Below are 15660 nucleotides of genomic sequence, written 5' to 3' on the forward strand. Positions count from 1 at the left end.
GCTGAAAAGTAACCTGCACCATACTTTTAACTTCTCAACCATTTGAGATATTTTAAATCTGTTTGCGACAACCTTATTAGATATGAAGTGCTACAATAACTATGGTTAGTATTTAAAGTTTTCCTTAAAGGGTAGTGGGGTTAGGGGGTAGCTCAAAACTTTCATATGCTAAGTATAGTTGACTTTGGTATCATTTTAAAGATCTTCACAAAACTAAGCAATTGGCCTAAAGAAAATAAAAATTGGACCACTAATAACAAAATGGCAGCTAAACATGTTTAAGATGCTGGTTATTAAAAGTAGTTTTTTACAAAACCAATTGGATTTGAATCGTTTTAGGATGCAATTTTTTTATTAGTTGTATGATTTTTGTTTTCTTTATGTCAATCGTTTAGTTTTGTCAAGACCCTTGAAGCCAAAGTCGACTATACTTCCTACTTTAAATTTTTTAACTCCCCCGTACGACTACCGCTGAGGACGAAATCTTCAAAATTGATCATCATTATTGTAGCCCCTCATATCTAAGGAGGTTGCCGCAAACCGATTTTAAATATCTCACATGGTTAAAAGTTAAGGTGCAAGTTACTTCTCAGCCACCCTATATGGTGCATCGTGAAAATTGAAAAAAAAAAAACAACAAAAACATTTGAAAACTTCAGCAAGAATCTTTAACACATGCATTTTTAACACATCTCTTGTCTCTACTTTGTAATTTCCAGTGAACGCATGTTTGAGTTAGAGTGTATAAATAACATTTATGAGGCTGCAGTCTCGCGGGGGCTGGGAGCAGAGATTGTTTTTGTAAGTGAAACAAGTCCCGAGCGTTTTGCAAATTAAGTCTTTGTACAGCCTTGTAACTTAAGTTACCAGGTTTACGTTTACAGAGATATCTGAATGTGGCGTGTTTAGGAAATTCACACAACGATAAAAGAGATTAATTTAACTGATGGGATTTTACAAAATATTATTAACGAATAGTTGAAATAAAATCTATGGATTTTAATACAAGACAGATATTTTTGTAAGTTAAAAAAAAATTCAAGGAAATAATGAAAGCTAATACAATAATTTTATTCAATTGAGTTTATTTTATTATAGAATAAATATTAGCTAAATAAAAATGTACGTTAAAGAGGGAAAAGATTATGGAAGATTTGAGGATCATTGAAAATATTTGTTGTAAAAATCAAACCTATTAATTATTGAAACTAATGATAGCTTAGCAATGTTTTTAAATGAGTTTAATTTATCCATCCAATCATATATTATCACAATAATGAGTTGTATTGTAGGAATAATTACTAAAATGTTACATTCGTTTTAATAATAAATTTAATCTTTATCCTCTGGATAGAGAGTTACAAAATTACAAATAACGCAACTGGATTTTTGAGTAATGAAATAGTGTACTTGAGTTATTTTTAGAGTAATAAACATCAGATGTCACAGATAAATTAAATTATTGTACTACAAAAAGACCTTCGTGCTAGTCTCGTTTATATGATACTTCAAATATGTTTAAAAGAACTAATTTGAATTTTCAAACTTTTGTAATTTTTTTAATAAGTCACAGCATATGATATTTTGTAATTTGTGTGTTTTCACAGACAAGATATTCAGCTGTCTATCGCAAGATGTTCGTGTGTTGGATGAGTTTTTGGTTCCTGCCTTTCTTAATTTAATTCAGGTAAAAATCAGTTCTGAATTCCTACTACGTAAAGGGTTTTTATAAATTTACACAAGTGACCATAACTACTACACAAACTTACTAGAAGTTCTTGTTTAGATAATGCTTATCTGTTTACTTGTATTTTGAAGGCAAAATACACCTTTAAAATACTCGTCAGAAGATTACCTTTTTAAATTATGATATTAAGAATTTGATAAACTGTATTAATTTAATAATTTGTCTACCAGTGCATCTCGATTTTAGTTAAATCTGTAAATGTTTCAATCTCAAGAAATCATCACTAAGTACTCATAGAGTTCTCCTTGCATACATTAAGGCACCGATAAGGATTATTTTTATAATGAGTCAAAAACATGCCTATTTGTGTACGTATGATCTCTCTGCATTGGGATAACTGGGAACATATAAATACTTTGAACGAGAGAAATGTGTTTTATCTATTCAAACTTTCTGAAAATGCTACTGGCTGAAGAACTACACTTGTATCTGATCATGATGTCTCCTCATTGAAACATGTAACGATTGGTCTAAAATGACGCTTTAATAAAAATGTAACTAAACAATTTTCAAATAATACAAAATTGCATTTATGGAAAGATTACGTTTATAATATAGTATGACATGATTCTTAACAGCTCGTGCTAAAGTACAGATGTAAATTGTGAATTTCATAGCTAAATTTATTTTTATTGACACCATTCTATTTTTCTTAATGAAACTACAAAATAAAGAATGATTTGATTTGAAATCTGCTTTTAACCTTATGACCGTATCAATGGTTCAGTTTAGTGGTTAGGTTATGCTAGGTTAGGTTATGTTTGGTTAGGTTGCGCATTGTTAGTGTGCTGGTAGGCCGTTTTGTGGAAGAATTTAACAACTACATGTCATATAAATAACCGTTACAATAGGTATAAGGCTAGGATAGGTTATATTAGGTTATGTTAGCCTATTTTAGGTTGGTTTTGGTAGGTTGGTTAGGTAAGGTTGTTTACTGCGGTCAAGTGGTTGATAACGGCATGTTTGGCAGCATAGCTTGTTGCTGGTTGGTTGTCTGGGGCTGGTGGTTGTCGCTTACTACTGGTTCATCATCCCTACACTGGTCTTGGCAGTGTTCACCGTCTACCTCTTCACATTGTGCCTTCCAACAACCAAGGCGCTGGAGACCATAGAGACTAAACGTAAGCCTTTTATTTGCCGATTTAAGGTTAAGAGAGGAGAAATGTTAAGAGATCTAATAAATAACTTCTTGATCAGCATTGTACGTGTTATTAAATTTACGGAAAGTAAATAAAAGAAACGTCTTATAACACTTAAAAGATATATTTACGCTTATACTGCTACTCACAAGACAGTAAATATACAAAACAAATGGTAAGTGGTGATCGATTTCGATTGGACACTCCAATCATCATCAGACCCAATAGGCGAATGACAAGAATCTTAATGGCGTCCCTACTTATACCCTATTGGCTACCGGAAGCACCGGCCAATACATTTTTATAAGTACAACTGGAATCAAAATGTATTTGTTCATTAATCAACTTTAAGTGTTATAAGACGTTTCTTTTATTTACTTTCCGGAGCTAATTATACGGGAAAAAATATCCACCAAAAATGGGATTTTGGAGTTTAAAGCATCTTCATTTGAATACTATAATGTGAGACTTTTTGTCCAAACTTTGAATAGGCATCTTGTGCCGATTTTTAAATCAAAAGATTTAAAATCCGCGACAGGCAATGGACAAGTCAGTCCAACACGACGTAACGCGGAAGGATACGAACTGGAAGACCGTTGGGAGCCGTGCCGTGTGCAAACGTCTCGTCGTCACTCGTGGCTCAGTAATCGCGCAGTCAACATGTAAAGTCGCGTTTTGTCGCTGGTGTAGGACGAATTTATTAATATCTTCATTCGTAGCTCGGAAATTCGCGTTCGGGCGGAAATTGTACGTGCATCAAATGATCGCAATTGTCAAAATTTCGCCGAATTGCATTTGGGGGTGTGTTTTATTAGTATTAAGTTGAGACAGTTGAAATGCCGGATTGATTGTTCGCGTTCGTGATGAAAATTCGTACATGCATCATATCGATAGCAAATGTCAATTTCTAGTGAATCGCGGGTCGTCGTGACGGTATTTTCAATTGAATTATTAAACGCCAGCTCGAAAAAACAAGAATTAATAAGTCCTACACCAGAAAAAACCGTGTCGTGATATTCCGCTCGGTCAGACAGAAAGTCAAAATTACCATGAGTCAGTTTTTAAATGTTCGGTACGCGTGAATCTTCGTCGGAATGAATGTGAATGTGTCGACATGTGTACGTAAGTAAATGTATTGTAATATTTGTGTTTTAGTATTAACGTAGTCCTGCCAATCTGCTATTTTTTCACATGTTCCACTAGTTTTACAAGTTATAATCGTGTCCTGGTTGGTTTGAATATTTCATGTTTCATTTGGTACACCTTGAGCACATGGTCACAATTCAGGATGAAAAATATTTAATTGAATTTTATCATGTCATGCAAAGAATTTAAGTTACATTAGTAATTATAGTCAATTGAAAATTATTTATTAAATTAAATTGAAATGGTCTATTAGTTTTAAGAACAATGATTATCTGTGATATTATTATTTTGTGTTCTATGCTAAGGTCAAATTCTATCATCATCAGTATTATTATTTATAACGTTTTGTATTTCATGTAAGGTAATAATTTTGAACAGAGTGTTACATTTTTTAATAGTGAGAGTTTGATTGTATAACGTAAATGGGGGTACAGAGTGCTCGGTCGAAGGCTAGGGTTGATGAAGGGTCATGAGGATAGACTCCCATTAAATTCATAAACATTAAATACTAAGTAAAAGTTATCAATTAATCGACTCAGTAGTCGATTGGCCCCGTTGCATTGATCAGCAAGGAGTGATGTAGGTCACAAACTACATAATAGTCCCTGTTTGATTAAATTGTAAACTGGCCAGTTTGATAAACACGGACATCTTTGGGGAGTCTGGTGATCTAAAATAAATATATAAGGTTGTCAAGGCTAGGTTTCCCGAGACTTTGTATTTTAAAGATGAGAAACTGCCAATAGAACAAACAATCAACTCTCTCACTCTCTCTTTCTCAAAATATTAAACGTTGTGTACAATAGGCAATAGTAGTATTAGTTATGTTCAATTCATGTCACAGCTCAATTTCAAATTCATTATACAGAATTTTTAAAAAAATCCATCTTTTCATTCACCTGTGTTTCAGCTAGTATTATTAGTATCAATCTGGTATAAATTAAAGAGGTAAATGGCTTAACTGAAAGAAGTATACAAAGTATACACAATGAGTGTTGATGATCACATTTTATAAATATATTTTGACAGTGCATTTTTTATAAGTTTAGTTCATAATATTCAATATCAAGTTGTGATTTCATGAGTAATCGGCTTAACCGAATCCATATATATGAACATCTTGAAGTCATACTTTTGATAAATATTTCCTGAACAAACAGTTTCATAAATATTTTCATTCAATACTTCAATATTATTATTTACAATTTTATAGTTTTACAGAGTGTCAATTCACGTCACAATCTTTCATCAGAGTAGCACATTTCAATTCATGGAGTGTTCAAATAAACACATCTATTAGTTTTTAAGAAGTGTTAGAATTAAGCTGAAGAAGTTGTGAAGGAGGACAACATATCAGACCTCTCACGGTCCATAAATCGGACTTCTGGGATATTTAATTACAGGGCCCACTTAACATCTTTAATTCCACTGCGCACTGCTCTGTGATTGGTCCTCAGTTGTCTGATTTAACAATTAAATTTCATTTTCAAACCCCACCAGGGGACAACTTTTTATAACACTCACACCTGTATGGAATACCTAAATTGTATTACATAAAGGTGTGAGATGATTTTATTTGATGGAATGATCAATTAAGTAAGGAAATAAAGTAGTTACATTTCAGTACAAAATAGATAAGTCAAAAAGCTTTTTTATTTTTCTTTACAATCTTCAGTGCCTAGACTGAGACAGAGTGAATCATTCAATTTCATCTTTATTCACATGTACTTTTAGTTCAAATAAACTTAACCTATTCAACCTAGCTACTGAGGATGCATATTCAAAGTATGGACGAAACTGAAACGTTTACGAGTGAAAATTTAAAAACGTACGTTTCCAGGAAAAGCACTTTGCAAATTCTTTTCCCCTTTTTTCAAAACTTTTATTATTATTTTTATTTCATTAACATTTGAAGTTTCATAAAATGTCCATGGTAACGCAATATCTTTGGTAGTTTCTTTTTAAAAGAGCATCTTTAGTGGGAAAACACAAAATCCTGTCACGACCATAACGGACGTTTAAATGAATATTAAAAATAGTTAATATTATTTTTATAACTATGTTTTGCTATAAACTTATTTACTTTTATGACCATTATACAATAAAAAGGTCACTGAGCTTTTGGTATATTTGGTCTTTCTAGAAAAAAATAAAAAAAACTCAAGAAATTTAAAAAAAGCCAATAACATCTTTTTAAGTTTGTATAACTCCGAAAAAACTTACCTGAGACCCGAAAAATCGTTATGTTTATATAGAGGTGTGCTTCTTTTGTGTATAAAACATTGAAATATGACGATATATTAATTTTTGAAATTTTTATGATAGAAATCATAAACGTGATGGTCAGGGACAAGCTATACGGTCGTGAATTGTCTGGAATAATCTAAATCTATCTAAACAATCCTTCAATTATCCTGTTAGTTATAATAAAAATATGTGTTTCAATTGAACTAAACTGTTCAATTTACAATTATATTAAATTTATTGTCACGACCAAACACACTATAATCCATAAGGCTGGATTGGTCGTGAAAAAACCTGCGATGGTCGTGAAACTTTGGTCGTGAAATTCCGTGTTATTTGGCTCTGTTCTGGCGGTAGCCCTGCACCTCATGTTCGAGGATACAAAGTGGACTTCTAGGTTAATCTAGCAATTGAAATATCTTATAAACAAAAATTAACACCATGTCTACTTCATCGAATGACTACGTACGGTCATGGACACACCAAAATTACAAAAAACACAATCTTTTCTTTATTAATCTTGTAATATTCCTCCTTTCAACTCGAAACGACCGGCACTACAACCCTGACATACACCCCGAACTAGTCTCTAAAACCAACTGACTCCATCGATGCCAGGCTTGCCACTGTCGTGCTCCAAAGTTGAAAATTTTTCCCAAATGGTCGTGACGCCAAATCGAGGGACAGACTTATTTTGTCATGGTAGTCAGTTTGTAATGACAATAAAATTATAATATGCTCCTTTTTTGTAAGTTTAATAACCATTGATGACATAAAAATATGGCTTTATATATTTCGGCATGAATAATTAGTTTAAAAACAGCGTGAAAGTTGGAAAATGTACCCTAGGGACACGTCATGGTCGTGAATTTCGAGACTTGAAAAATACGAAAAAAATACCTAGAACCTATTTAAAAAAAAATAAATGTGTGTAACATGTTGCCCCCGTCCCAAAAAATATTAAAACACATAATAATAAACTACAAATCCAGTATCTACGAAGTAAAAGGCCAGGGACATGAAAACGTACGTTTTTAAATTTTCACTCTTACATTAGTCTCCTACTGACGAGGTGATTCAAAACCATTATGGATTCTAACCACGGTGGATACTAAAACCCATGTATTAAAATGAAAATTTAGCCATGCCCTGAAAAGTTGTAATACTATGTTAAGTTGACAAATTTCATTTCAATTAAAACTGATATTTTTCTAAAACAGTACACCAAATAAGTGTATGGTGCTAATTAAAACAATAAAAATTTATATATGTTGGCGTACAAGTTTATAGTAAGTAGATAGACCAAAAAGAAAACAGACTTTTATATAAAAATACTCCTAATCGTGTGATGGTTTCATTCTAAGTGTCAAATATAGAAAGTTCCTCCAGGGTGGTTATAAATATTCCCTATATTACACTTCACCACTCTGTTTAACATGATGCTCATTTGGATGGTACATTAACAATTCATACAGTGGAGAGTGGACATATCCATTATGCATACAAGTGACAATGAATTGTGTATAGGCATACGTCAACGTATGCCACATTGCTGTTGCACACTCTGTAATATATTTTGTAGTATGTAGACGGATGTATCTCGCAGCATACATTTTGATTATATATGTATTGATTCTGTGCATAGTGGCTTCCTAATTTTTCTCTTTGGTTCATAGTTTTTATTTATTTTCTGATTTGCTCTGATTAGATTGTACTATTTTTTATGATTCTGTGTTTTCTGTTCCTATACAAAATCTTATTCTGTGTTACCCAACTCTATGTAATCTTATTCTGAGTTTTATGATTTAGTTCTTTGTTTGAGACTGTATTGGCTTTCATGTTTATAATTTTGTATAGGTAACTAATTTATATAATGGTTTATATTTAGAATCATTTACATAACGGGATCAATATTTTTCTGATTCTGATTTCGCAGTGTGGCGGCCAGTTGAAGCTTACTTCCAGATGAGTGAAGACGAGATTGTAACAATTCGTTCACTAAAAGCTGCAGAGTTCTACAGACGCCAGTTTGCCGATCATCAGGTACAAATCAATCTTAATCTTAATATCAATCCTAAATGTAGTTAAATAAAATACGATACAATATCTATTGATTATTTCGTAATTAAAACTATGAAAATGCAATGAATATTAAAAAGTAATATGTTAATCCATCTAATTTTAGAATTTAATTACCAACGGATATTACATGTTTGCACGATATAAGTTATTAAGCTTGTTAATTTATCTGTTAATATTTTAAACGAAGCAATCAACTGATAGTTAAATATTCTTCAATAAAGGGTTGTTACGGAATTGGTTGTTTAAAAACGTCATCATAATTGCATTCCTGGATATTGCAATCAGTTCGCGATTATAACTACATTTTACAAACATTTGTTGATGGAAATTGAGTTTGCTGTGTTTATCGGGTGATTTCAGCAAATTTAAGGGTTGATTTAAATACAAATCGTTTCAATTAAAAACTAATCTTGATTTATTCAGCTATGTTTAGTTTATTGTTTGATAATTTGAATAAATTGAAGGGACATATTTGTTGATGTTATCCTTTAAAAAAGTGTAACATAATTATTGATGAGAGTGTTACACATATTTTTTCAAGAGTTAGAGCTAGGTATCATGTTTTACGCAGCAAGATAAAGCTATTCTTGTTTTAGATGGTGATTGGGATCCTGTCTGGAAGTACAGTATTAGTATATTTTTCAGTTGGAAGCACAGCAATTTTTTCAACTGTTGTAATAAAACATATATGTTTTAGTTTACAATTTCTGATTAGCATGGAAGAATATCCTACACACCTCACAGCCCTTTGGATAACTTAATACATTTAAGAGTCCTTGGAGGCTAGCGGCCATCTTGGATAGTTTCAAATAGCTACTGAAAAGTTAATTATCACCCAAAAATAGTTTTTCAAACACAGAAGTGATTATAATGTAAATATCTAGTACACTGTGAGATTAGAAGTCTTGTTTGTTGTTTTGAATTAGATTAGTTCCAAGGGAGTGTATGGAAGCCAACGGTCATTTTGGATTTACCCGCCATAGAGTTAATGTTAATTTTGTTATTTTCAAACAGCCGCTGAAGAGTTATATACCACCTAACAAATCTTTTCAAATACCAAAGTGATTGTAATTTAAATATCTAGTATAATGTGAGATTAGAAATTTGCATTGTAGTTTTTTAATTGTTTTATGAGTTTAGAACGTCTACTTATATAATTTATATATTGTTTCTATGCAGGACAGACACTCTTCTGCTCTGTTTCTTCTACAGTCCGTCACAGAAGCTCTCAGTTTGTGGCTAAGTCTAGCTTGTGTCGCCTTCACTTCTTGTATCACCCTAGTGTTCTACTTTATTGGTAAGTAGATTTCATACTTATTTACTTTTTGGCAAGCAAAGCCACGTATTGGTAGAGCAAAATGTGATTGCAAGATGCAGAAACTTTTAAGAGAACAGATAAATATAAAGTTATACTCAAGGCATATTTTGGATTCAATCTTCAAACATGTAAATGGGGAAAGTCTCTCATGGGGTTTTGAAACTAGAATTATTTTTTTGACGAGGTAAAATGTGCCTGACTAATCCTCCCTTATTTTCCTACTATATATAACAAAAACTTGAACTAGACACACTAGTGACGAAACTCACTACTCACGTTGCTGTATTTCTACACAGAAGTAGAGAGGTCAGTGGTAGCGCTGGGCACCTACTCCTGTCTGGTGGTCACCAACCTCGTACCATTCCTTGTGTCTGACTCCACTCTGACCTCTCGTTTGGTGGAAACTATCAGACACATGGTCCAGGCCTGCCAACTGCCCAGGGAAACAGCTGACGTGTCTGCTACTCAGGCCTACCAACCCAACACTGATGTTGTCAACGGCACTGTCAACCCCGCATGTAAGTAGGAAGAATGTTTCATATTTTTTAAGTTTAAGATTTTTAATACGCTCGAGGCTGCAATGTTACCGACCTTGATCTTTTTTAGTGTAGAAGAAAATGATTAAAAGAAAAAAAAATACTGATTCGTCTAAACATATATGAGATTAAACATGTTTGCAGCATGTTTGTATAGACCCACTCGTATTAATTGTACAAGTTTATAGATCTATAATTTAATTTTTGTTAACTAGGCCCTACCTACTTCTCTTAATCTTTTTCTTCCTCTTTTCTTTCTTTCTTTATTCTTTCTTCTCTATTGGTTTCTTTTTTTCTCTTCTTTTTTTGTTTGTTGTCTTCCTTTTTCCTCCTTTTCTTCTTTTCTTTTCCTCTTTTTCTTTTTGGTGTTTATGGAGTGTAAAACGTTAAGAAATTCTTTTCACCTGTAGGTCTACCTCAAGCAGGTTATATTTGGACGAAATAACAATCCAATTTTGTTCAAAGCTTGAAATGTAACAATTTTTTTTTCGTTTGGGAACAGTGGGATGTTGAAAATTTAGTGATTGTGTACATTTTTCATTGATCGTTCTTCTGAAGCTCTCAAAATAAAAATCCTACCTACTTACTCAGTTTCTCCTTCGCTGGAAAAATTCTCGTTTCCAGTTACAAAATCAGTTTCTCTTTTCCAGTGCTGTGTACTTGCCATGAACTTTCCTTGCATTGAATGAAAAACAGACTTGGTGGTATATTAATAAATCAAATCCTTCATTCACAGTTGCTGGAGACTCAGACTTCCCTGTGGTGTCCCAAAGATGGCCTTACTCTGGGGAGATCCAAGCAACAAATCTAACCCTGACCAACAAGCTGGGGACCCACGCAACCCTGGAAAACCTCAACTTCACCATCAAACCCAGGGAAACTGTAAGCTGCAGAATTTTAATTTTTGAGAATTAATTTTGTCTTGCAACAATTTTTGTTCAGCACTTTATGTCTGGTTTTGGTAAAAGTATTGGCCGTGGCAGGCAGTTGAATAGATTTGCCAATAAAATATCGAATCAGTCAATTTCTGATTCCTGTTGTAAATCCTAATTTTGTAACCAATTTAAACTGAAAGAACAATTTTATATAAGTTGTAAAAAATAATATCTTCTACGCCACACCATTCATACAAAATTGTTAACACTGAGAGAGGAAAAAGAGTGTTGAAGGTACCACACTTGCGAGTGGGTTCATTTAACTAATGTTCTATTTCAATATCCCATAAAATATTGCTTGACAAAAAAAACTTGAACAAATTTTTGTTTGTATTTAATTACTGTTGTTGGAATTCAACTATTCCTAATTAATATTATTTCATTGTTTTTTTCTTTTTTCCCTTCATTTTAAGAAATTTACTAAGCTCTTAAATGTTTTTATGTTTTATTAATAGATAGCGTAAAAGAGAAAAAGTTAAGTTAATTTATCATTTTAATTTTTACATCCTCTAGATAACTTACTTAATCCTATACTATATTGTATTGTAGATGTGTAGTATGTATGTATATGACGTAGGCCTATACATAGGCTGATGTGTTGACTTTATCAATGATTTGTGAAAATCCAAAAGACAAATAAATGATATGATTTGATTTTGATTCAATAAGAATTTTTAATAGCTGGCACATACATGGCACATACATCTGGGAAGTCTGGAGTAGTAAGCACGGAAATCGATAACCATCTTTCTTCATGTACCAAAGAAACTTTGGATATTTGGGTATTTGAAGCTTTATTAAATCCCCATAATATTTTCAAACAGTCAAAATGTGAAAAAAACTAAGAAACGTTGGATTTTTTTTGTCATCAGGTTGGTATTGTGGGGAGTGGCAAGTCCTCACTGTTGGCAGCACTGCTGAGGCTTGAGGAGCCCACTGGAGGAGGATGTGTTCTCATTGACAAACTAGACACAAGAAACGTGTCAATCAAACTCCTTCGGTCGAGAATATCTGTGATTCCTCGACATCCGATCTTCTTCGCGGGAATATTGAGGACAAACCTCGACCCTCACGATCAGCTGACTGACTCCCAGCTGTGGGAAGCCATTGATAAAGTGAGTTTAAAATCTACTCCTTTTTTGAAAGAAACTGAATGCCAGGAAATTGTCAATTTACTAATTACTTTTACATCGTTTGGTTAAGAGTTCCTCATTTGTCTAACTAAAAATTTTAAATAATAAAAATTTTTGTGATGTGACACGATCATAAAGTTTTAGTGAAATATGAGCCCCTATTAATAAACTTCAGTTGGTCTCTTCAGCCTGTATTTTTTTGTACTTTGTCCGGACTATTATTATTTTAACTGTTCCCAGTAATTAGTAATTACCATTTTGTATTTCATCTATGATTCACTATGTTTTTTCCCCTTTGTTGTGTAACCAATGCTTTGGTTGTGTATATATGGTGTATGTAGTATCATTATGATGTAGAATTTCATCGCGATTGCAACAATGGTGGTGCATTTAACTTTGTATTTTTAACTGTAGTAATTTTCTACGTCGTTCGCGATTTATCTTCAGGATTTAATTAAGTTCTTAGTTTTGTTAGATTTTAGCCTCTGAACGTAAATGGGAGTCTGATTGTGTCTTGAAGCTCATTGTGTTTTAATTTCCAACACTGGTGTTTTCATACAGGTAAGGCTCCTTGATGCAGTGACCGAGCTGCCGTTTGGTCTTCTGACAGAATCTCGTCACTGGGACAAGACGTTCACAGTGGCTCAGCGACAGTTGTTGCACCTGGCACTCGCTGTCATTGCTGCCAACCGTATACTCGTCATTGACTTGGCCTCTCGCAACACATCACCTCAGTGAGTGACCCTTGTAATAGTTTCGAAGATTAAGTTTGCGTTTTGTAAACAATTGTGAAACTACAAAAGAGTTAGTTAAAGGTGAGCCTTTTCTGAAGTAACTGATATAGCGATAGCAGTTATCATGACCCTTACAATGCACAAAATACTTTTGGAGACCTAAATGCTATAACAAAAAAAATACCAAGGTTATGTCGATAGTCGGATTGTTGAATTTCGGATACAGAATCATACAATAAAATGGACCAGCTGTAGCTAATTTCAAGTTGAAAAAGTGTGTTGTAGGAGCCACTCGTGAGTATGCTACTGTTTCACATTATTCTTTCATGCAAATTTTTATTCTCAAATGGGCAACAACATAAGATAGTACCTGAATATAAGGTATATTTCTATCTTTAGTCTAAGATAGTAGCTGTATGAGACACTGTAAAAATGTTGTTAAACTAATTCTGTGTTAACTACAGGGTGTCTCTTAAAGTAAACAGCCAAATACCGGGGTCCATGGCTTTATGGTCTAAATTGAACAGACAATTAGGAATTTTCTTTAATCGTTTTTTAACGTGATCTGTGTTTTAATATGATGGTGTTAAGGATCTGATATTTTCCTTGTATTTTTACATAGTCACTTTTATCTTTGAACTGTTCAAACCAATGTTTATGAAACATGGTATGTCTTTCAAGGTAGAAGAGACCTATTTTAGAAACAAATTACTTTGTTCAACCCTAAATTTCAAAATAACGTCCATTGTAATTTTAAATACAACAAATCTTTTAAAATGCCAAATACAAGTTTCCTTCACATTTCTTTAATAAAATCAGCCATTATTAGTAAAATATAAAAATTATAATGGTCACCATTTTTTAATTTTGAATTGGACCAAGTAATTTTTTTCTAACAAAGGTACTCCCTTAACATACTAAATTATGTAAAAATAGAAAATAGTGAAGAGGTCAACAAAGTAATTTTGAAAACAATCCATTCTTTATTTTGACTAAGAGAACCATTTTCCTGAGTTTGGCTGATTACCTACGGGACACCCTGTGTATTCATTGAGTGGTGTTGCAGGAGTGACCATGCCCTGGTAACTCTAGTCAGGCAACTGTTGCCATCTTCTACAGTGATCATCATGACTGAGAGACTAAGACTAGTCATGGCAACAGACCGCGTGTTGGTGTTGGACAATGGGAAGATGGCGGTGAGTTGCTGATAATTGAAAAAAAAGAAAAAAGAAAAAAAAGAAAAAAAGAAAAAAAAGAAAAAAAAGAAAAAAAAAAAAAGAAAAAAAAAGATTGCTCTTTATTATTTTGTTTTCCTTTTTTGTATTTATCTTTTAATCAAACTGCGAGTGAGATTAGTGTTTAGCCAAGAGTTTCCTTAATCAGTGCAACTAAATAAATTCACAAAAGTAACACTTACACGTTTTTATAGGTAGGACCAAGTTTTTGTAACTAGATTTTGTACTAAAAAAGAATTGGTGGTTTTTTCGTCTTCATGTGTTAGTAAATGGTGATTACATTAGTTTTGTGTTGAAGTTTGCTATATTTTGTTTCAATACTTCAACTAAAATTTACTCTTACTTGTAACAGTTGATTTTAAAAGAAATACAGTACATTCGTTCCTTAAGTGTCATACAAAACTGATATTTTTACAAATCCTTGTAGTATTACTACGCTTAATAAGGTTGGATTTGTTTTTCAGGAATATGGTCACCCTTATTTACTACTGCAGAACAAATACAGCCATTTGAACAAGATGATACAAGAAGCAGGTCCGTCGGAGCTTCACGCAGAACTTGTCAGGATTGCCAGACAAGTAAGTAAACTATTTGACTGTTTTTAAATCTAGTCTTTTTGATTTAATTGAAGAGATACTTCTAGTGAATAACAATAAACAAGTATTTTTGTTTGTTTTTATTTAAATGTTGTAAATAAACAGTTTTAACACATACAGTATTGCTAGATAAAGTAATATTTCTCTATTAAAGTACCTAAAACAGCACTTACAGTGAGAATGGTGCTAAAAGTAACCCCTGAAAAAAAAAAAAAAAAAAAAAAAACACAGAAAGGATGAAATACCAAATCATTCCGCAAAGTAGTGAAGTTTTCGGTATCATGTAAAAACATATTTAATGAAAAACACTTTCTACTGTAAGACGTAAAATACGATAGAGGTAGCTCAAGCTCTCAACATATTTAGGTGAATAATATAAAAAATGTTAATGCATCTGAAATAATGATCTTCAGTAAACTAATTAGGTAGTAATATTTCAAGCAATTGATACTACTTAGAACATTAATTGATCTAAAACATCACGGTCAGTCAACCACTTCAATATAGAGACAGAATGAATGAATGATTTATTCCATTACGTTTGCTACAGAGTACAAATCTTTAACATTTTAAATATAAATATTAATTTTTACAACGTAAAATGATCAAGAAAACAGAAAAAAATTAACACTGTTGTGAACATAATGAATGATATTGAAAACTAACTATACCTTACTATATTATTAACAAAATAAACGAAGCAAGTTTCATAATATTTTACAAAAAAATGTTAGTTGCAATATTTAAAATATTTAAAAGTGCAAACATCTAAAATTCAACCAAGTACAGTTATAAGATCTAAACAAACTTAGATC

At 32.5% G+C, this 15660-nt stretch overlaps 1 protein-coding gene across 1 annotated transcript in view; it reads left to right on the forward strand.

Annotated features, from left to right (window-relative positions):
• Positions 1-15660, forward strand: part of LOC128997315 (ATP-binding cassette sub-family C member 4-like) — a 58151-nt gene that overhangs the window by 41801 nt on the left and 690 nt on the right. Inside the window, exons 19-28 of the mRNA XM_054422948.1 lie at positions 1608-1687; positions 2718-2868; positions 8213-8319; positions 9538-9655; positions 9973-10194; positions 10949-11094; positions 12020-12262; positions 12842-13014; positions 14081-14210; positions 14714-14827. Of these exons, the coding sequence (XP_054278923.1) occupies positions 1608-1687; positions 2718-2868; positions 8213-8319; positions 9538-9655; positions 9973-10194; positions 10949-11094; positions 12020-12262; positions 12842-13014; positions 14081-14210; positions 14714-14827 (1484 nt within the window). The remainder of the gene's footprint in view (positions 1-1607; positions 1688-2717; positions 2869-8212; positions 8320-9537; positions 9656-9972; positions 10195-10948; positions 11095-12019; positions 12263-12841; positions 13015-14080; positions 14211-14713; positions 14828-15660) is intronic.

Source organism: Macrosteles quadrilineatus, unplaced genomic scaffold, assembly GCF_028750875.1.
Source record: "Macrosteles quadrilineatus isolate MER2022 unplaced genomic scaffold, UCM_ALF_1.0 Scaffold_6__1_contigs__length_79288215, whole genome shotgun sequence".
Classification (NCBI taxonomy): domain Eukaryota; kingdom Metazoa; phylum Arthropoda; class Insecta; order Hemiptera; family Cicadellidae; genus Macrosteles; species Macrosteles quadrilineatus.